Raw genomic sequence first — 21,673 nt, 5'->3', positions numbered from 1 at the left:
CCCATTAACATTGCCACAAACTCCCCGTGATAATTTATCCACCCATTTCTCAGGACTCTCTTGAGAATCAGACGCTAAATAAATTTACTCAAAAAATTAGAATATCGTGGAAAAGTTCCTTTCTTTCACTAATTTCAAAGGTGAAACTAATATATGATAGACTCATGATATGCAAAGTGAGATATGTCAAGCCTTGATTTGTTCTACAGGTGAAACTCGAAAAATTAGAATATCGTGGAAAAGTTCATTTATTTCCGTAATCCAACTTGAAAGGTGAAACTATTATATGAGATCGACTCATGACATGCAAAGCAAGATATGTCAAGCCTTGATTTGTTATCATTGCGATGATCCTGGCGTACAGCTGATGAAAACCCCAAATTAACACTCAGAAAATTAGAATATTCAAGGAAATCAGCAAAACAAGGGTTGCAAATTGAGCAGGATTGGACCTCTGAGAAGGAGATCTCGCTTTGCATGTCATGAGTCGATATCATATGTCAGTTTCACCTTTGAAGTTGAATTACTGAAATAAATGAACTTTTCCACGATATTCTAATTTTTCGAGTTTCACCTGTAGTAGCAACAGGCAATCGGATGACATTAAATATCTGAGAGCCATAGGATTTGGCCTCAGGATGTTCAATCAGGATAAACAGACTCTTCTCTGGAGCCCATTTTCCGACAAGTGATGGTGGACGGGGAGGTCAAACAAAACAGTCTTCCTTGTGCCTGTATTTATCTAAAAGTCTTAATTCTCTCTGATGCTTTCGCATAACCCAAAAGGGAAAAAGAAGTAATCAGATACAAAGAGCACATAAGAAAAAGAATACAGCGCATTCAAATTTTGTTATATTTAAATGGTTCATCTCTAGGAAATGCTGCCTTTCCTTGGTGGAAAGCAGACCAATTTCCTTAACTGTTTCTAAAACACAATTAGCTCCTCCTTTGGCTTCTGATTGTACATGGCGATGGCAGTGAAGAGAAGCCACGGGGATCACTGGGTTTTGCTCCATGATTTGCAAAACACACTTTTAACAAAGATTCCCAAGCAAAGCTGCTTTGTGAAGCTGTTCACGTTTCATACCTTGAACAAATCCAGCCCTGCTTAATGGCTGTGGGTCCTTGGCCCTCTTCCACAAGAGGGCGGTCACGTTCCACTGACGGGAGACTCCTGCCCAGGTTCAAAGGCAGGTGACTGTTTTCCACTGAACAATCGAGAATACCTCCTCCTCCCCCCACCCATCCTGGGCCCAAAGACCCTCAGCAAAGTTAAGCTGCTTGCCTCTTCGCAGAAATCAAGCATATTTCTTAGAACTTCAGAGGCTTTGGCGGTAGGCTGACATTTGCAGAATGTTCTCAACTTTATTGCACTAGTGGCAGAAATGGAAGGATAGGAGGAATATACCCCCCCCACGACAACCGCTCCCCCCTACACTTCAGACAAGAGGAATGCAGAGCACAGCTACTCACTGGTCTGGGCTGGATACGGAAGTCCTCTGGCCATCAGTGACAACGTTGCTTTTGGGCCTCCTGGCCACCTGGGGTCTGGGGGGACGAACCTATGTGACAGGAGAGTGGAGACATTTTCAGCAGTTCTAACAAGCTACACAAATTCATACGGACCCTACAAAAATCAATACCTTCCTTTTCAACATGGATCCCATTTCAACATGCCTGTAAATGACAACGACACCCTTTGCTAAATGCCCTGCGTACAATTTCATCAGCAAGATGTCCAACCCTGGAAGATCAGAAGATGGTGGGTGGACAGACAGAATAACCAAACAAGGGAGTTTTTAATTTTTTGAGGGACACAAGTAGCCAGCACACCTGTGTCCTGGAGGAAGACACCGGTCAAGGAAGGGGCACTTGGTCTGCTGTGGGCATGAGGCTGGGAGAGAAAAAGCAGCAGGTGGCTTTGTGAAATTTGGGTCATGAACTCCCATGAAACTTCAGGACCCACGTGTAAGTCAGAGTTGGAAACATGCACTTCAAATTCCTAAATGCCAGAATCTATTTCTAGGAGCCCCCTTTGGAATGGGCTGGGTGCGAGGCCTGTGCAAGAATGGGGGTAAGGGCAACACTCTTCACCATCCAGGGACTTATCCAGCCTGGTGCACAGTAACCGGGTGCTCCAGAGTCCGGCACCGAACAGTCTTCAGGGTGTACATCTGTCTGCAATAAATCCACACTCCAATTGTAAGCCCTTTTATATGGAATAACCCTGATTCTAGTATTGTTTACTTACAATCGTGTAAACCAGCTTAGAACCACAGCCTTAGTTTTACCATAAAATAAAATAAAAAATTGAGCATCCACACAATAATGGCTTCTGAGGGAGGTGCCTCACAGGTTGAAAAACTGCACTGAGTAGAGAGCACAGACTGTCCTATTAATGGATGAGGTGCTTTGGGTGTCTTTCAGTGGTTTTAATGGAGTGTGTTGCCAGGAGCACAGATTTCAGGAAAGCACCACACTCTCCTGTAGTTAAGCTGAGAGCATAACAAGAAAGGGAGAACCTAGGAAGAGCCTTCTGGATGAGGCCCATCTGGTCCAGCCTCCTGGTCTCCCAGGGGCCAACCCCATGCCCAGTGGGAAGTCCACAAGCAAGACATGGCAACGAGAGCACTCTCCACACTTGCGATTCCCAGCCACTGGCAGCCATAGGTTTGCTGCCAGTGAACTGACGAATTTGAAACTTATCTCCCAGGCAGGTTGTCAAAAGCAACATCAACACTGCAACATACTCACTTCACTTAGTACCTCACAAACAGAGAGGCTAGGAATGAGCCTTCAATGGGCAGAGGTCTCATCATGCATACAGCTTGCACAAGACAGGCCCTCAAGCAAACAGGGAGCAGAACTGTACTCTGCGCATCACTGGCTACAAATGTGGGTCTTGGCCATTTCCAAGAGTCTCCAAGGGAAGCCCCCAGCCTACTTAACCTCACTTTAAGCAGCTAGCCCTAACAATGATTTACCGTATTTTTTGCTCTATAAGGCTCACTTTTTCCCTCCTAAAAAGTAAATGTGTGTGCGTCTTATGGAGCGAATGCAGGCTGCGCAGCTATCCCAGAAGCCAGAACAGCAAGAGGGATTGCTGCTTTCACTGCGCAGCGATCCCTCTTGCTGTTCTGGCTTCTGAGATTCAGAATATTTTTTTTCTTGTTTTCCTCCTCCAAAAACTAGGTGTGTCTTATGGTCTGGTGCGTCTTATAGAGCGAAAAATACGGTAATTTATTATTTATATGCCGCCCATCTGACAGGGTGGCCCAGCCACTTTGGGAGGCTTCCAGCATAAACGATAACATAATAAAGCACCATACATTAAAAACTTCCCTAAACAGGGCTGCCTTCAGATGTCTTCTAAAAGTTGTTTATTTCCTTGACATCTGATGGGAGGCCGTTCCACAGGGCGGGTGCCACCACCGAGAAGGTCCTCTGCCTGGTTCCCTGTAACTTGGCTTCTTGCAGGGAGGGAACTGCCAGAAGGCCCTCGGAGCTGGACCTCAGTGTCCGGGCAGAACGATGGGGGTGGAGACACTTCTTCAGGTATACTGGACTGAGGCCGTTTAGGGCTTTAAAGGTCAGCAGCAACATTCAATTGCGCTCAGAAATGTACTTGGATGTTGTCCTTCGACTGGCAGGTGAAGAGATGTTTTTGGGCCAACAGCCTTTGGGGAACTGACTGTTTTTAATGAAAGGGCTGGTGCCAGGCTGTTTTTATTTTAACCATTTGTACGTTTTAAACATATTTTATATATTTATATAGGTTTAATTCTATCAATGCTTCATTGTTTCTTAATGATTTTTCCGCCTAAGTTTTTAACGTCACAGGAAGGCTTTCTTATGAATGTACCTTAAAAGAAAGGGCTTCCCATGGCCAAAACTGGCCTAAGTCAATCTTTTCTTCTTCTTTTTTATTGATTTATTATGCAAATAAAGACAAAGAAAGAAAAGAAAAAGGAAAGAAAAAAACACACACCCACACGCACACACCCACCCTACATGCATACAGACAAAAACAAAACAGGTACAAAAATAAATAAGCAACGAAAATGGAACAAATTCAAAGAATATAAACAGTAAAGTAAATAACTAAGAAAGACACCGCAGGGAGCCATTTCTCTGCTGAGGTGCTGGGTTTCTGGGATGGGTTCCATCTGCTTATTTTTTGGTTTTGGTTTTGACTTCTGTCAGTCACTCAGCAGCTGATTTCCTGTGGCTAAGACAGTTTCTCTGTATTTCATTATATTCCTCATCTTGGTATGAGGAGTCATATTCTCACTTACTGGTTTATTCTAAAGACAGCCAAATCCTGGTTGTTGAACCTTGATTCGATAAATAAGTATTTAGGCATTTCCATTCCTTCTGGATAGTTTTTTAAAACTTATTCCTTAAGGCTTCGGTTAGCTTAGCAAGTTCCAAGTACTCACTTAACTTTTGTAGCCATTCTTCTTTAGTTGGTATATAATTACCCTTCCAATTTTTGGCTATTAATACCGTAGCTGCCGTTATTGCATAGAAAAATGGTCTTATTTTTTCTTTTGGCATTCTTCTATTTATTATCCCAAGAAGGAATGGCTTTTTATGAAATGTAATTTTTAATAGTTTTTCATTTCATCGTAGATCGTGTCCCAGAATTTTTTTATTTCTGGGCACAACCACCACATATGAAAAAAGGTTCCCAGTTGCAATTTGCATTTCCAACACCTATTGTTGTGGTTTTCATTATTTTTATATAATTTGACAGGAGTAAAATACCACCTATACTGCATTTTCATCCAATTTTCGCATATTTGGTAGCATGCTGTAAATTTTTGGTTTTTCTTCCATACCTTCTTCCACATCTCTAGCTCTATTGAGGGTCCTACATCCTGTTCCCACTTATTCATTACATCTTTTATCTCTTTATGCTTTAAATCCCAATTCAAAAGCAACCTGTGCATTTTGGATAGGATTTTCTTATTATTTTGCAGCAAATCTTTCTCTAAAATAGAGGTTTTATTCTCAAAGCCATTCAGCTTTTTATCTCTTTTTATAAAACAGTGTTAAACTAGTGATGTTCTAGTCATGTTATACTTATTTTCTTTAGCTCTTCATAATCTTTGAATTTATAGAGAAATTATTTAATTCAATTACTAGATCTTTATAGGTTGGCCAATTATCAGCCATATTTTTCTTGTGGATGGTTGTTGCTTCAGTTGGCGATAACCACCATGGAATTCTTGGTTCTAATATTAATTTATATTTCTCCCGGATGGCATATAAACCTTTCCTCACTATATGTGATCTCCATGTGATCTTACTCTATCACAGCCCAGGTTTCCATGCCATCCAAAAATATTGTCCCCAAAATATATTTTCTTCTTCTGTTTTTAACGAATTGTATACCAGTCTTCATCTGAAGATCACAGGGTGGTTCACAACATAAAAATACAAAATGAGAACACAACCACAAGGCTTTTTGTAAAAGAAACAGCATTTTTGTGCTTTCCAGGGTTTTTGTCTGCAGGATAAATACTGTTATTTATTTATTTATCTTTGACAATTTATATATCACTTAATCACAAATGTCTCTAGGCAGTGTACAAAAAACTCAATAAAGTGAAAATGAAAAATAAATTAAAATTATAAAATCAGAATTCATTAAAAATGCCTGCTGGATTTATAAAAATTAATTGGGAAGTTCAGCAGGGAGGGTGCCTGCCTGACCTCAACTGAAAGGGCGTTCCATGTAGCAGAATGCTCGGCTCCTGGTGGATATGGAGAATCTGAGCCACAGGGCACAACAGAACAGTGATTTCCCCAAATACCTTGGTGACTGGGCAGGGACATAAAGGACCAGGTGGCTCCTGAGAAACCCGTCCCATATCTGTTAAGGGTCTTGTAAACTGATACAAGAACCCTGAAGCAGGTCTGGCAGTGCACGGGCAACCAGTGCATGCTTTTGAGCAGCCCCGTTATGTGCTGGGGATAGTCTGTCCCCATCAATAATCTAGCTGTAGACCAAGCCCAAGGTTAGCCCCACAGAGAGGGCGTTGCAACCCTCAAGCCCTGAGGTCACCAATGCATGAATCAATGTGAGAGCAGGCCATCCCAGCCCAAGAATAGCTGCAGTTGGCATACCAGCTCTAGCTGGCAAAAGGCATTTTAAGTGGTTAGAAGTGCCTTTTGCCAGCTGGGCTACTTGAGCCTCCTGCGACAAAGATGGATCCGGGAGAACCCCAAACTGCGGACCTGTTTTCTCCTAGGGAGTGTAACCCCTTCCAGAGAAGTCCACAATGGAATAGGCTTTGGGGGACAAGCAAAGTGCTGGCTTATGAAAGACAAAAAGTGGTTCTCTCTCTCTCTCTCTCTGCTATGGCGAGGGACTCAATGCCAGATGCTTCTGACCAAAGGGGTTGTGGCTGACCTGCCCTCCCTGAAGCCCTGGTTTGCACAGCAGGGAATGGCCCTGCCAGCATGCAGCTCAGCATGGATTCAGCATTTTGCATTTGAAATTTGCTATCAAAGCAATGGCATGAGGGCAGCAGCACTGGGGGAGCAGGGAGGACCCCAGAGAGGTCCTGAATGCCACTGCCCCATGGGAAGGAGGGAGGACCAGATGCTAGAGGCCTCGGAGACTGGCCTGCACACAAGGCTGATTCTCGCTCTGCAATCAAGACGGCTTAAGGCGGCGAATTCATGGCAGGAATAGAAGGATTAAGTTTGCGGCAACTTCGAGTGAACTTGCAAGGCGGAGAAACATGGGGGAAAAGAACAACAGAGCTAATTAGAGGAGCTGAGCTGTCAGAGCGCGGCTGCATGGCTCAGCGCCAGCAAACAAAAGGAATGGCTTGGCAATCAGCAGGATCGATGGAGGAGACTGCTTCATTAGGGATGATAAAACACAGAGAGAAGGAAAGGCAAGAGAGAGAGAAAGAAGGAGCAAGGGGGGGGGGGAGAAAGAGGGAGAGGGAAAACTGTTTAATTAAGCCTAAAGCTGGCTTGTCACTGTGCGGCGAACACTTTCACCTTAGGGGCAGCCCTCTCGGGGTGGGGAACGCAGCAGCCCGTTCTTGCCAGCAAAGGCAGCTCCACAGCGCCAGGGGAGGGATGCTAAAGAGGATTGTGTTGGATCCTGAGAGGACTATTATGGGGGAGAGGGGTTGGGAGAAGGGCCAAATCACAGCAGGATTTCAGACGCTACCAAAGAACAGGGTTAAATGCGCACTGAGTGCAAAAGTGCCATGCGCCTGTGCAACAATGTGGAGGGCAAAGGCCAATCATGTGAGGGCTGAATGGGCAGTTTACAGGAATTTCTGCCTACCTGGGGACATCAGCTGACCTTTATGACACATGAGGAATCTGTCTTCCTTGAGAAACTCTCTCTCTCTCTCTCTCTCTCTCTCTCTCTCTCTCTCTCTCTCTCTCTTTCACACACACACACACACACACACACACACGAGGGTCTTAGGGAAAGAGTACTGGAGGCGTAAAATGGATCAGGGTTCTGGAACCAGGTTTTTATTCTAGAAAGAAAAGGAAGGTGTGGTTTGTTGGTCAGCCCTTAGAAACAGAAGGTTAAGGTATCCTGAGGCAGCAAAAGCGGCTGCCCTCATGATGTTTTGGACTAATAACTCCTATCTGCCCCAGTCACAGACGCCATGATGCAGCTGGCGAGCACCAGGCTAGTAAAGGCTGCCCCACATGGACTCTGTGCAGACGTCACTTCCTGAACCCAGCTGCCATGAAGCGCTCCAAGCAACAAAGAATCTGGACAGGAGAGTTGCAGGATGGATGAGAAGCAGCACACAAACCCCCATAGTGCTGCAAATGGGATCTGGCCACAGCTCAATTAGATTACTGCAACGTGCTCTATGCGTTTGAAAACTTCAGCTGGTGCAGAACGAAGCTTTCCTACCAGTCCAATTCACAGTGCTGGCATTGAGCTTGAAAGCCTAAAACCAACAGTGTGGAACGTGTGGCCCTCCAAATGGTATTGGACTCCAATTCTCATCAGCCCCAGCCATGGTCAGCAGTCAGGGATAATGGGTATTGTTGGAAGACAATATCTGGAAGACCACAGGCTGGCAAGCCTGGTATAGAAACATATGATTTATTCAAAGGGAGGGATCCCTGACACATTTCTAGCAAATGATCTTCACCGGGGAGAAGGTGACTTTTTAAAACACATGCACAGAAATGGAGAGACTTTGCAGACTGTTTTCAAAGCAGATGCCACTGTGAGCTTGGGCCTGAGATCCTGGGACTACTTTCTAAATGACTTGGTTTTTGCAGAGAGGAGTCCTGCGAGTAGCAACATGATCTGAGAGACTCTGACCGCATGAAACCATCTGTGAATCTCCGAAGAATCACTTGGGAGCATCAACAGTTTCCCTCCAAGTTGGTTCTGTGTAACCAAAGTCTCCCAGGTTGTGAGAAATTGGAATGCTGTGCAGGGATGTCCCTTCCGACATGCCCTGAGCTAAAGCTTCCCATCTAGGAACAACCAGCTATTATGGCACCTTCTGCGGTTAATTCCCAACCCTCTAATCCACCATGTTTGGCACACAGATGGGTGACAATATCTCAGAGGACAACTAAGGCATTGCAGCTGAGAGATCAAACACCCTTGGCAAAATGGGCTTTGATGTCAAGACCAGCCAGCTTGGAGCAAGGTTGCTCAGCAGTATTTTGTCTGTGTAAACTCCTGCTGCAAGGGCCTGCTGGGAGGAGAACAAGGGGGACATGACCCAAAGCTTTTAGCTATAGGGTGATAAAACACACAGAGAAAGTTTATTTCCTAGGTAATGAATCTCAACAAAACCTCAAGGGTCTCCAGCATCAAGGGCTCTGAATAACAGAGGCAGAAGCAATCAGCACCACCTTTGACACATGTAGGAAGGGAAATTATCAATGCATAAATCCATAACAATGACGAGCCGAGCTGAACACCCACTGCAAAGACATGCACGGCCGGAACTAAACTCAGAAAACATGCACTGGGAGTTTAGAGCAAATGGCACACCCGACCTGGCTGCCAACCAGCAGGAGCAGGAATCTGAAGCAGCAACAGCAGCAAAATTCCCTTATTCAGTTTTAGCAAGACAGTTTGGAAACTTGCCCTTGGTTTCTTTGATCTCACTTTCATGGAAGAAATCGGATTAAAGAAAACAGGGTTCCCTGGTAGAATGAGGGTTGCCAGGTCAAAAATCCAAAAACTGCAAGGAGAGCAGCCTGAATGACACCAGCTGTGGTGCAGGGATGTTGGGGTGGGCAGTCAAGGTGTGTTTTTCACAGCAGGAGCAATGGCGTCATCTGCTGGAATGGCGTTTGTCAGGGCCAGGGGGCCTGGGGGGCAGATCCTGCCCAACACAGGATCCTTTTTAGCTTACTAAACTTCACTGCTGACCAGGGATGTGGTCTCACCAAACCCAAGTCCAACATGCTAACCACTCTTCCACACAAGGCACCAACCTCCTTCTTTGGGCAAGGAGGAAGAGTCCTAGAATCAATGCCACATCTTCGCAGGAATCTGGCAATGAGGACATATGAAGGAGAATGAAGTGCTGCTAAGACGGGGCCAGCATTTCCTTAATGTAGATCCTGTGCCGAATGACAGTACACTGCAAGGTCCTCTGCTTGAAAAGCTACCTGTTTCCAGTTATATGCAGATTACTGAAAGGAAAAATTAACCTGATCTTCATTTAGCATTTCTGTGATTCTGTGACTGCTTTTGTTTTCTTCCAGAACACATTGAGGGCACAGATCCAGAGTGCTGAGGATGTTTGCAAACCTAGGGTCCAAATTTAGAGGCCGATGCAAGTCTTCAAAAGCTCACTAGCTAAAACTGCATGCGGAGCCTAGAGGAACTGAAAGCGAGAGAAAGGTGTCACCAGAGCAACAGAGACCCTGCTGAAGACAAGCAGAGCAAAAGGAAGACCTTTAGACTTAAGTCTACCAACGAAAGGGCAGCGGTTCCCTTTTGGGCTTGGCAAGGCCCACCAAGCAGGATTTAGTAAGACGATGGAGAGCGCAGGGTTAAAGGTGGCAGCAAAGAGGAAGAACGGCCGGCTACTCACGGGCCTGGAGGAGCGGTGGATCTTGGGAGGAGGTGGTCTTGCTGGTCGGGCGCTTAGCTGTGGCATCAAAGTGGAAACTTCAGTCATCAGCAAATACAATGCACACTGGACATTGCTGCATGCTAAATACGCAGTGCCTTAAGGCCTCCTTGAGATGCACCCCCAAGCTTTTTGCAGCTGACAGGTCTAACACCACTACAGGGCAGGTAAATGGGGTGGGGAACCATCTCTAGTCCATTTCAGGAGCCCTTTGGGGGGGATCAGACAAAGTCACGGAGGCAGTGGTAGTGGTCTATCAATGGATACTGGATGCGACTCCTCAATGGAGCATCCTTGCTCAGAGGCAGTCTACCTGAATACCAGTTGTTTGGAGGGGTGAGGAGAGAGGCATCAGGGGAGGGCTGTTCCCTTTCTGCCTTGCTTGTTTCTCAGAGGAGGCATCCAGTTGGACACTGTAAGAAGCAGGGCACTAGACCGGACTGACTTTCGGTCTGACCCAGCAGAGCTGCTCTTACATTCTGGGAAAACCATGCATTATATTATATCTTTTAACACATACACGGGCCAAAATACAGCACTGCAGCCACTGCAAACGTCATTTAGAAGTGTGGTGCTTTTGCAACCCTTGAAATGTGGAGAATCTGGCTGCATCTTGCCCAGCCGTCCAGCTTTGTTTAGCTACAACTTCCATCAGCCCCAATTTCAGTCCCAAACAGGTGGAGGGCACCAGGTTGGGGAAGCCAGCTCTATAAAGGAGCAGAAAGACTAAAACCTTCACTGCACCCCTGTGCTCTGCTCCATGCAGGGGTCTGCAGAACGGTTAGCAAAACCAAAAATGCTGTACTCCAAGGAAAACTGGTAAGATTTTCTCTCCCCCCCCCCTTGTCATGAGGAAACGCAAAGAGCTGCACATGTCAGCCCCTGGGGAATCCTGCAGTGCCCTGACTCTCTCCAGCCTCTATGAAAAGTTAAGGGCTAGAAGCTTGCTTTTTTAAATTATGAAAGAAGACCAGAGATCCTCTGGGCTTGGGCTGTGATACTCAGCACCAAACTCCCATTTGCGCAGTGCAACTGCGTGGAATGTTCCCCCCTCCTGCCTACATGTAGGGCTGGCCACAGGGGACGCATCTCATTCTCCCCGCATTTGAAATGCCACTGGTGGAAGTCACGGCCACTGGTGGAAAGGAGGTGGCCTGTGAGGAAGGCAAGTAACAAGGGGGAGCAGAAGGAAGGTTTCTCTGGCAAGGCAAGTAACAAGGGGGAGCAGAAGGAAGGTGAGCGAGCGAGTCCGACACCCACCCACCCACCCACTCCCACAGTGCTTTCTCTTTTCAAGTTCAGGAGCCCCCCCCCCCCCGTCATACTGCAAACACATATTCAAAGGACGTGAAAATTATATTTACTAAAACCAGCATCCGATTTGCAGTTAATTTGTTGATGCAGCAAAACACATTGTTTCCAAAAGGTCAGAAGTGGAAGCTGTGGTGGAACATCAGCCTAATTACCTGTGCTACATAGATGAGGCTGTGGATGTCCACGCTGGTGCTGCTGAAGGCAGCTAAATTACTGTCACAGGCCTGTTGTCAAAGGAACAGGCAGTGGGGTCTCCGGAAGGGAGGTGGGGCGGAATGCTTCCCGGCTCTCCGGACGGCTGCCGCGATGCACTCTGCATGCGCCCGCTGCGAGGGCATTGGGCAGGAGCCTTGGCCTGAGCCCAGAGATGGTGATGGTGTGGATTTCACACCACTTCCCCAGGGTCTGAAGACACTGCCTTTAATCTCGAAAAGCCCCAGATAGGATGTTGGCTTCCTACCCTCCTTTCTTGTAAAAGGAAGAGCTCGCCTGTGGTCCCAGAGAGAACGCTGGGACTCCAACTCTCATCAGCCCCAGACAGCGTCCTCAACAGGAGCTGGAGTCCAGAAACATCTGGAGAGCCACATGTTCCTCATCACTACCCTGTATCAGCAAAGGACAACCCCCTGCCACCGTATGCTATCATATTTGTAACATGCACAATAGACAAGAAACACAGCAGAGTGCTCTGAGACCTCCTGAAGTGATGGGCGGGGGGGGGGGGGTCTTCTCCAGGCGGCTCCTGCTTTATTCACTGCTACCAGTGAATAAATCTAAGGAAGTCAGATTAGCCTCAGCCAGAGCCAGGGCCTTTTCAACACTGGCCCCGGCCTGGTGGAACGCTCTGTCTCATGAGACCAGGGCCCTGCGAGATCTGATTTCTTTCCGCAGGGCCTGTAAGACAGAGTTGTTCCGCATGGCCTTTGGCTTGGAGTCAATTTAATTCCCTCTCCCTCTTTCTTTTTCCTTTCTCCTCCTGTGAAGAGGCTGCATTTTAATTGTTTTAACGTTTTAATGTTGTATTTTAGTCTTGTTTTTAAGTTGTAGACATTCAACTTATTTTTATTATTGGTTGTTAGCCGCCCTGAGCCTGGCCTTGGTTGGGGAGGGCAGGGTATAAATAAAAAATATTATTATTATTATTATTACCAGCGGAGGGCTTCCGTCCGCCCATCAATGGCAACTTTGAGGACAATGGCTGGGGCTTCCCAGTGCAGAATAACAGTGACTAACAGGGTTCCATAAAATAACGTATAAACTGTGGAGAAAACAGAAAGCAGAGGTTTCCCCCCTCTCTCTCAGCACTTGGGTGGATGGTGGTTAACAGATTGAGGTTGAATCCCAACAAGACAGAAGTACTGTTTCTGGGGGACGGGGGTGGGCAGTGGGAGGCATCTGCGTGACAATATGGGACACAGGATGTTGAACCAGTTAGGCCTTTCACCTAACTACAGGGAACCAGGCAGAGGGCCTTCTCAGTAGTGGCGCCCGCCCTGTGGAACACCCTCCCATCAGATGTCAAGGAAATAAACAACTATCTGACTTTTAGAAGACATCTGAAGGCATCCCTGTTTAGGGAAGTTTTTAATAACTGATGTTTTAATGTATTTTTAACCTTCTGTTGGAAGCCGCCCAGAGTGGCTGCGGAAATTATTATTATTATTATTATTATTATTATTATTATTATTAAGACCCAGCAGGGCTCTTTTTACGTTCTCAAAAGCAAATATTGAAAAACAATGGAAGGCAGCACATATCAATCAAGTTTTCAGCTGTCCACAGAATTCTTACTTCTTCACTTCTCTCAAATGGAAACATCCTTTTTTGAATAACCTCATGCTCCTTCCTATTTGAAATTTAAAAGTGGTGAAAAGATGAGAGGAAAAGCATCCTATTTTAGGTAATACAAGTATCACCAAAAGTTGTCATCCGTCAGGTAGTGATAAAAGCACACGTGTGCAAGGTCCCAGCTGCACAGTTCAAAGCCAACAGCAAACACCTCCAAAGCAGAAGGGCAAGACCTTCCCATCATAACCACAAATTGGATACCCCCACCCGAAAGCCATGGAAGAGTCTGGGTTTGTGACATATGTCAGATTCTGAACAAAAGTCAAAGGCAAAACAGTGAACTGGCTGGATTCCAAGTCATGGCCGATGGGATATAAAAGCACACTGTGCAGCCTTATTTGTGCCTCCCACAGATCCCCATATCCCCCGCCCCCCAAAGCCCAGCTTAGATCATGACCTCCTTGCTTACCAAGGCCCAGCAACCTCCTAAAGGTCTTGCTATCGTGGCTGGAATTTACTTATTTATATAGAATGTCAATGCCCTTGGGGCAGTCTTACAGAATCAGACTGAAAGTCCAACTTTCCGTTGGTGGCCTCCCCAGACATGGAATGCTCTCCCCAGGGCAGCATGCCTGGCACCTTCACTGTACTCCCTTTCCAGCAACTTTTAGTGGCGTTGCACACATTATTATATGGTTTTATTTGCTGCTACTGAAATTTCATGTTGCTTTTTCCTGTTTTATTGATTGATGATCTGTATGTTTTATTGTTCTAAGCCACCCAGAAAAAAGAGTTAGTGAGCAGCATATAAATAATGAAAATAAGTAAATGTTGTTGTTTAGTCGTGTCCGACTCTTCGTGACCCCATGGACCAGAGCACGCCAGGCACCCCTGTCCTCCACTGCCTCCCGCAGTTTGGTCAGACTCATGTTTGTCGCTTCGAGAACACAGTCCCACCATCTCATCCTCTGTCGTCCCCTTCTCCTTGTGCCCTCCATCTTTCCCAACATCAGGGTCTTTTCCAGGTAGTCTTCTCTTCTCATGAGGTGGCCAAAGTATTGGAGCCTCAGCTTCACGATCTGTCCTTCGAGTGAGCACTCAGGGCTGATTTCCTTCAGAATGGAGAGGTTTGATCTTCTTGCAGTCCATGGGACTCTCAAGAGTCTCCTCCAGCACCAGAATTCAAAAGCATCCATTATTCGGCGATCAGCCTTCTTTATGGTCCAGCTCTCACTTCCATACATCACTACTGGGAAAACCATGGCTTTCACTATAGGGACCTTAAGTAAATACTGATTACTTAATTAAAAGCACTGCTGTGCCTTCTGCTCCTTCAATATACACTGCTGCCTAAGGTTAAGAGTTCTGGGCCAGGAGCTGGAAGAGACCCGGGTTCAAATCCCCCCCCCCCACTACCATGAAGGCCACCGGGTGACCCTGGGCAAGGGACTGCATATCTCAGCCTAGCCTACCTCACAGGGCTACTGTGGAGATTCAAAGAGGATGGGGAAAACCATGGGCGCCACTTAGAGAAAAAGGTGGGATATAAATGCAACTAACAAACAAGCAAACTGCTTCCCAGACGCTGGTCTAGAGCATGAGCTCAATTCATTTTTGGCAGGGTGGGGGAGGGGACAAGAGGGGGAAATTGCTCAGAAAGTCTTTCCAAGTTCCTGAAGCGTGACAGTTGAAATGCCACCAAGAACCAGCAGACGTCCACAAGAAAGTCATTGTGGGCTCCCCTCAAAGACAAAAAAACAACAACAGAGAGGTCAGCTCCTCAAAACCTGGAACACATTCAGCCCAGCGTGCCCAGAAAACCTGTCCATCTCTGGCTTCAGCAGAGTTTAAAATCACACAGCTAATAGGTTAACAACTGTTTTTCTTCTGCTTCAAATGAAGAATATCAGGAAGCCGGGGGAATATTCGGCTTTCCAATTTGTACCGACTGCTCAGTGCTCCCTGCAATGTGTGTTTGACAGGGCTGACATTTTGTACTGCTGTGAGACGGGGGGAGTATGTGTGACATTTTTATTCATGGTGGCGTACGCCCTTGTAATGATCAGCCCCGGTCGATGTGCTTACTGCAGCAGCCCCCAAGCCCTCGGAGAACAAACAGGAGTCGAAGGTACCAGCAGTTCGGCTGCCTTGTTAGACACCGCCAGGATCCTAACGAAGAGCAAATGCTGGAAAATTTCACTGTCAAATCCTCAAGGACACTGTCAGCAGAGAGCTAACTGCATATATTTCTCATTTAAAACAATGAAAATCCACCAATTGTGCATTAAGCAAAAGACAAAAAGCCACACCAGGTTTTTAAACTTCCTCGCCTTTTCTTCTTTTTAAAACTGGTCATTCTTGCAGCTTCTCATGGGGAGCTGCTGGTTGCCGGGCTCAAAGCTGGAATACACGTCTACAAAACCCAAGGCAGACCAGCTGATTTAAGATGAATACCAACAGACATGAGCTTGATTATCTGGGGAGGAACAGAACAGTCTCTCCTCTCCTGCAGATGGAGTCATATATATATAAAACTATCATTCCGGAAACATGCCAGCTTGCTGAGCTCTTGGTTGTGTTAGAACAAGAGTATGGAAGTTCAGAGGGGTTTGGGCAGAGACCCATCAGCAAGCCAACCGTCTGCCCAATTTACTAGAGGCAGAAGATTGCTGTGATGCTCACTGTTCCACTGCGTTATGCGTGTGTGCATAAGGAAAGCAACTTGGCTGGGGTCAAGTGAGCCTCACTCTACCACTCACTACTGGCCTCAATGACCAAGTTTTGCATTTTGCAAATGTATCTGGCTGTCCTTCCTAGTTTCCCTCCTCATTCCCCCAACCTCCCAATCTTCTCAAAGCAACAGGCTACCAGCTGAGAACTGCAGAGCAGCCTTCCCACAAGGAGGCAATAGCCCGCAGAGCTCTGTCCCTCCCCAGGCTGTTCTTTCTTCAAGCGAGCGAACTGTTCAGGGGAAGAGGGATAAGCACCGCTTCCTGTACTCTCTGGAAGAGCAAGGCTTCCACTGAGAATCCAGGCACATCTTCCTTAGGCTTCCCGATGGGTCAGGCATGTCACAGGCATGGCTTAAGGCTGTAACAAGAGTGCGACTGATGGCAAAAACGTCTCCTCTCCCTCGTTTCTGTGGCAGAGTCTTGGTGGAGCTTCACAGGTTTGCACCAAACATGTCATGATGGGCTCCTCTTTAGCACATTCTGCAGCAAGATTTCACTTTCAGATGCATTTTTGCCACATAACTGAAGGGGTTTCTGTAGGGATTACATCCTTTCTCTCCTGCTCAATGGGGGATAAGGAACGAGCAGCACGCATGCGTACTATTACACTGAAGAAGGAAAACTGTTTGACAAACAGCTTCAAAAGTAGAAAAAAATATATCTCAAAATAGAAACAGATGACTTTTTCCTCCCATCAGCCAGTTATGACCCAGCCGCAGAGTGGCCCAGCTGTGAAACTGTTCCATGCTACATTCTGTACAGCATCCCTCTAGGGACACTTCCTGCAGTGGTCAAGAGACCGGGGTATGGAAGTCAGAACCGCCAGCTAAAGGTTGCAACTTGAGCAATAATGGAAATTAAGAACTGGTCTAGACACGCGCAGCTCTTCTAGCTCCTTGATCTTGAACTCAAAGCTCCATAAACAGGCAGGAGAATGTTGCAGGTTTGGTTGCTTCAGATTTAACACGCTCAAAAGATTCTAAATACCACCAATTCCCTGCCTTGTCCCTTAGCCACATGGTGCAAAGCGACAGGAACTGCAGCCTTCCCCATTCCCAAAGAGAGCAAGGTTTCCAGCTCCGGAACTGAGCAAAGGCAGCAAACAGAGTTCTCTCCACACAGCCTAACGGCTGCAATTCTCAAGATAGGGGCTTAGCTAGCTTAGAATCAATAGAATTGTAGAGTTTGAAGAGGTAATGGAAGTTTGAAGAGTTTGAAGAGGCCCATGGAAATGCAGGAATCACAACTAAAGAATCTCGGGCAGATGGCCACCCAACCTCTGTTTCAAAACATCCGTCACCTTCTGAGGCATCTCATTCCACTCCCAAACAGCTTGTCCTGCTTTTTGCGGGAAGAGTAATGCTGTAGTGACCTTGTTTTCCCAGGCTGCCTGAGAATCTGCTGCGGAACAACTGCAGAGCCAGAAATGCTCCCGTGGCACACAGAAGAAAACCTCCAGCTGGACAGAGCAAGACGTAGCCCAGGTCGCCCTGAAGCTGCCTGGTCATCTAAGCCGGACTTGGGCCCCTTTGCCAGCAGAGTGGTGACAAGGACCAAGCGGGGCACAAGACGCACACCCCCGGCTGCTGCCAGCTACAGCCAGGCAAGCCCTAATGAGTTAAAATTAAATGTTGCCTTTGGCTCGCCAGCCCTGTCCCTCCTCCCCTTCAGCTAATCTGTCACTTAATGAAGAAAAGGCCCGCTTGCTTGGTGGCGTAGGACAGGGAGAGCCGAGCTGCCGGCTCACTTTCAGCAAGCTGATTAAGGATTTCAACCCACAGCAGCCAGCAGACGTCTCCCAGAAAAATAAATAGACTGTATGCAAATGTGTTTGTCACTCTGACAGCACATCTCAATTAAGGCGTCTTGCTGGGGCTGGTGGGCTGAGGAGCTGCCACAGCCACAGCAAGCCAGCCTGCGCTACTGATATGTAACATAGCCCGTGTGGTGTTGTGGTGAAGAGTGTTGGAACAGGACTTGTGAGACCAGGGTTTGAATCCCCGCTTGGCCACTGAAGTTCTCCGGGTGGCCTTGGGCCAGTCCTTGTCTCTCAGCCCAGCTTGCCTCACAGGGATGCTGTTCCAAGGGTAAAACCAGGAGGGGAAGCGCCATGTGCCCCACATCGAGCGCCTCTGGAGGAAAAGGTGGTTTATAAGAATAACAAATAATAATAAAAAGATTGGGGAGGCGCTTGACCCTCACCAACATGAATGCATTTTCTGAATAAAGGATGTCAGGATGAGAACAGATATGGGTAGCAAGGGATAACCGAGGAAGCGAACACCCCTCTAACGCATCTTCCTCTCGTTCTGGGAATGTGCAAACCGCTCCAACTTCACCTGGATTTTCACTCCTTTTTAATTATCTGTGTGAGGCACTTAAAATGCAACATTAAACTTAATATAATAATAATAATACTGGGGTTTCTATTCACATCTCCACACTAAAACCCATCCTTTCTCAGGAAAAATGCTTTGACAGCTTTTAATTCGAATTATCGCCAGGCTATAAATGTGGGCAAAGGTTTGGCAGAATGTGGCGTCTGCAATGTAAGGACGGTCGTTAATGTGTTTCTCTTGAGGAGAGACCCAAACCAGCGAAACGAACGAAGGCAAAGAAAGTGGGAGTGGAGAGTTACTGTAAAAACTACATCGTTTTGGAACAATCTCCTTCTGCCTTATTAACCCACCCTGGTAACAGCAGCAGCACACAGGTTTTCTGCTCCCCATGTAAATCCTTTGTGTGCAATATCCCAGACACAAAATGACTTTGCTTGGTGTTCTTTGAAAAGTAGTCATCTTCTAATGATGAATGGAGAAAAGGGACATTGCTATTTGTTAGAATAAAAAAGGAGGTGTTGGAGCACCAGCCCAAAAGCTCTCAGGGTCCCCTGGAAGACACGTGAGGCCACCACCATCGTGTCTGAGCCTGGTCAGTGCCTGAAAGGGGTGACTGCCTGGGAACTACATGTATGCTGCCTTGGGTTCTATGACAGAAGGAAGGAAATAAGTGCAAGAAAGTAAAACGAAGCAATCCTGTAATGATAAACAAAGTGGAAGGGAGATACAGTCCTGCAACACAAGAGCAACTGATCTCAAACCCATTCACTCATGCAGAGAAAAATACACCAATAGCTGGGCAAATGCAGAAATTTCATTAGGAGGCTCTGAAGCCCTGTTCTAAATATACATGTCTCTCTCCATGTGTGTATGTTAGAGAGTGAGTGAGGTTTGCATAAAAGCAGCCATTATAAAGATACACCAGTGAATGATTGCATCTTATGCATAAGGAGACGTGAGTTTTCAAACCTGTGTGTGCATTTAAATGAAAACATTTGGTGCCTTAATGTGGCATCCAACACTACTGTTGTTTAAAAAGCATTAAAGCGTTTAAAAATAATAGTGCTATTTCAGTATTCAGTATAATTATACCCACCGTCACACGGACACTTGAAGAAATCAGGTATTAATTCACACCTGCCCTTTAATACTTAAACTTCACAGACTAGTAGGGAAGATTAGATTAAAATTAAAACTGGGGCCAACAAATCTTGTGACAACAAAAAGTGAACCCATCACACTTCTCTCCCACCCCCCACTAAGGCGAAAGCTGGAAAGTTGATCTCAGTAGTTTTGTATACGTTTTTCTAATTATTAGCCACTCCAATCCCAGCTAAGTTTCACAAATATATTGCCAGGGCCATAATAAAAATAACCAGCCTACAGAGCACCAGAGTCAATACAGAAATATGCTATTAAAGAACCATTAATTGATTTTCCAACCACAGTTCATTGCTTTTTCTGTTCAAAGTGTGCCGAAGTGCTTATTATAATAAGCCGCTCGCTGCTGACACTAATAATTGGGCTAGATAACAGAAGACACCTTAAGCGGAGTCACAGGGAAGGAAAAAGCTGTCGCCTCCGCGATGGAACCGGCAGGATGCTTCCCCTTTTCAGGTTAATACATGGCAAGAGATCCTCAGAAGTATGAGCAAGAGAAACACAGGCAGGGGCGTGGCATGCAAGCCCCGTGAGGGCTTCAGATCTGAGTCAGCTGCCACTTCCAACTTTAAAGCAAGCCACTTGTGCGAAGCAGAAGATGCTGCACAGCTCCAAATCCAGGTGTCTTTGTAGTGATGTGCAAAGTCTGGTTTTGTGCACGCACAATAACCCTTTCACACAACATGGGTTGCCCATGATCCAACAGATTTTGGGGCTGCACATGACCCAGAACTGCCTGGCTTTCCAGGGACCAATATGAGTCTATGTGTGCATCTTCCTACAGGGAAAGCAAAAAGGAAGCCAAGGCGTTTGAATCACGCACTTCAAATAATTCCGACCTCCGCCACGTACCTGCCCAAAGTGCACAGTGATTGGCCTTCTGTCCTCGTTGAGCCTGGGATCTCTTTGTTCAGCCAGTGGGGAAGGAGTTGTCCATGGCAGGGAGTTTTCTGGCACAGTGGAGCAGCCGTTCTCTGCAACGTCCTGTATGGTAGGAAATGGTGAATTGCATGGCCAGGAACACTCTTGATTAAGGGCAAGGGGCAAAAAGGAAGGACTTGGGGATAAAACTGACTGAACAAGTTTTGATGTTAGGAATGACAACAGCAACAACAACAACAACAACAACAACAACAACAAAGCATAGATAAAAGAAACCAATTAGCATATAAGCCACTGCCACACTTTTGTTCTTTCACAAGTTATATAAAAACTCAACACACATGACACAGAATAACAAAATATTCCCCAAATTCCAACTTTGGATGAAGTGGCCCTAAGTAAATACATAAAATTAATCAGACACATAAAGACGGTCCACCAAAGACAAACTAGGCAAAAACCAAAACCATTGCGCAATCCAAAACAAAGCATATGGACTAACAAGACTGCTGGAGCAGAGCCAGGCTGACGTCTGCAAGGGAAAGTCCTGTCTCACAAACCTACTGGAATTCTTTGAGAGCATATTGTTAAGAGCTTGTGGGGTGCCTTGAACACCCTTTCTAATTCCTGGACCCTGCCTTCTAATTCCTGGGTGCTAGACACTGGATTTAACATGTTAAAATTAAGGCAGGCTGGCTTCCTGTGCTCAAGAGATCACCTGGCAGAGGGGCCGTTAGAAGAGAACAAAAGGGAAGGTGAGGAGCCATTAAGGGACACAAAGGAGTGGCTGTATGCCAGAGGGCAGAGAGGTAAGGTCCCTCCCTCAGCTCTAAGACAGCAGAGCAGAGTTTAGGAATGCAGTTGGCCTTGATGTGAGCTGAAGGGAAAAGGTGGCAGTCTGTTAAACGCAGTAACCTGCAGCAGAGGGCCAGAGAGCCATGGCTGATTTCTGCTGGCATCCAAAGCTGTGGCCATGGGAGAAGAAACCTCTTGGAGAGTTAATGCTGTGAGCCCCTCCATCGCAGGCTTATGTAAATAAGCCATATATCCTAAAGACACCACAGTCTCCGCTGTGCCTCATGTCCAAAGGAAACACAAACCCTGGCAAAGCACCTAGAACCCCTAGAATCTCACACCTCCAAGCATATAACAATATAGACAAAGGTGATCTGGTTGACATTGTGTACCTGGACTTTCAAAAAGCTTTTGACAAAGTACTTCACCAAAGACTCCTAAGTAAGCTTAAGAGCCACGGAATAAGAGGAGAGGTCCTCTTGTGGTTAAGATGCAGGAAGCAAAGACTAGGAATAAATGGGAAGTTCTGCAAAGGGAGAAAAGTAGAAAGTGG

The 21,673-nt window shown here is 46.3% G+C and overlaps 1 protein-coding gene across 9 annotated transcripts in view; it reads right to left on the bottom strand.

Moving 5' to 3' along the window:
* DENND1A (DENN domain containing 1A) overlaps positions 1–21,673 on the bottom strand; it is a 264,250-nt gene that overhangs the window by 13,958 nt on the left and 228,619 nt on the right. For 5 of the 9 annotated variants that reach the window (XM_083422935.1, XM_083422939.1, XM_083422934.1 and 2 more), the window contains 3 exons: positions 20,296–20,427; positions 10,071–10,127; positions 1,474–1,562 (listed from right to left, as the gene is read on the bottom strand). In XM_083422935.1, coding sequence (XP_083279061.1) covers positions 1,474–1,562; positions 10,071–10,127; positions 20,296–20,427 — 278 coding nt within the window. The remainder of the gene's footprint in view (positions 1–1,473; positions 1,563–10,070; positions 10,128–20,295; positions 20,428–21,673) is intronic. The other 4 variants (XM_083422937.1, XM_083422941.1, XM_083422936.1 and 1 more) reach the window with 1 other exon arrangement.

The sequence above is a fragment of the Podarcis tiliguerta genome (assembly GCF_965153285.1).
Source record: "Podarcis tiliguerta genome assembly, chromosome: Z".
NCBI lineage: Eukaryota > Metazoa > Chordata > Lepidosauria > Squamata > Lacertidae > Podarcis > Podarcis tiliguerta.
Note: the sequence above shows the minus strand (reverse complement) of the source record. Positions and strands in the feature narration are given on the sequence as shown.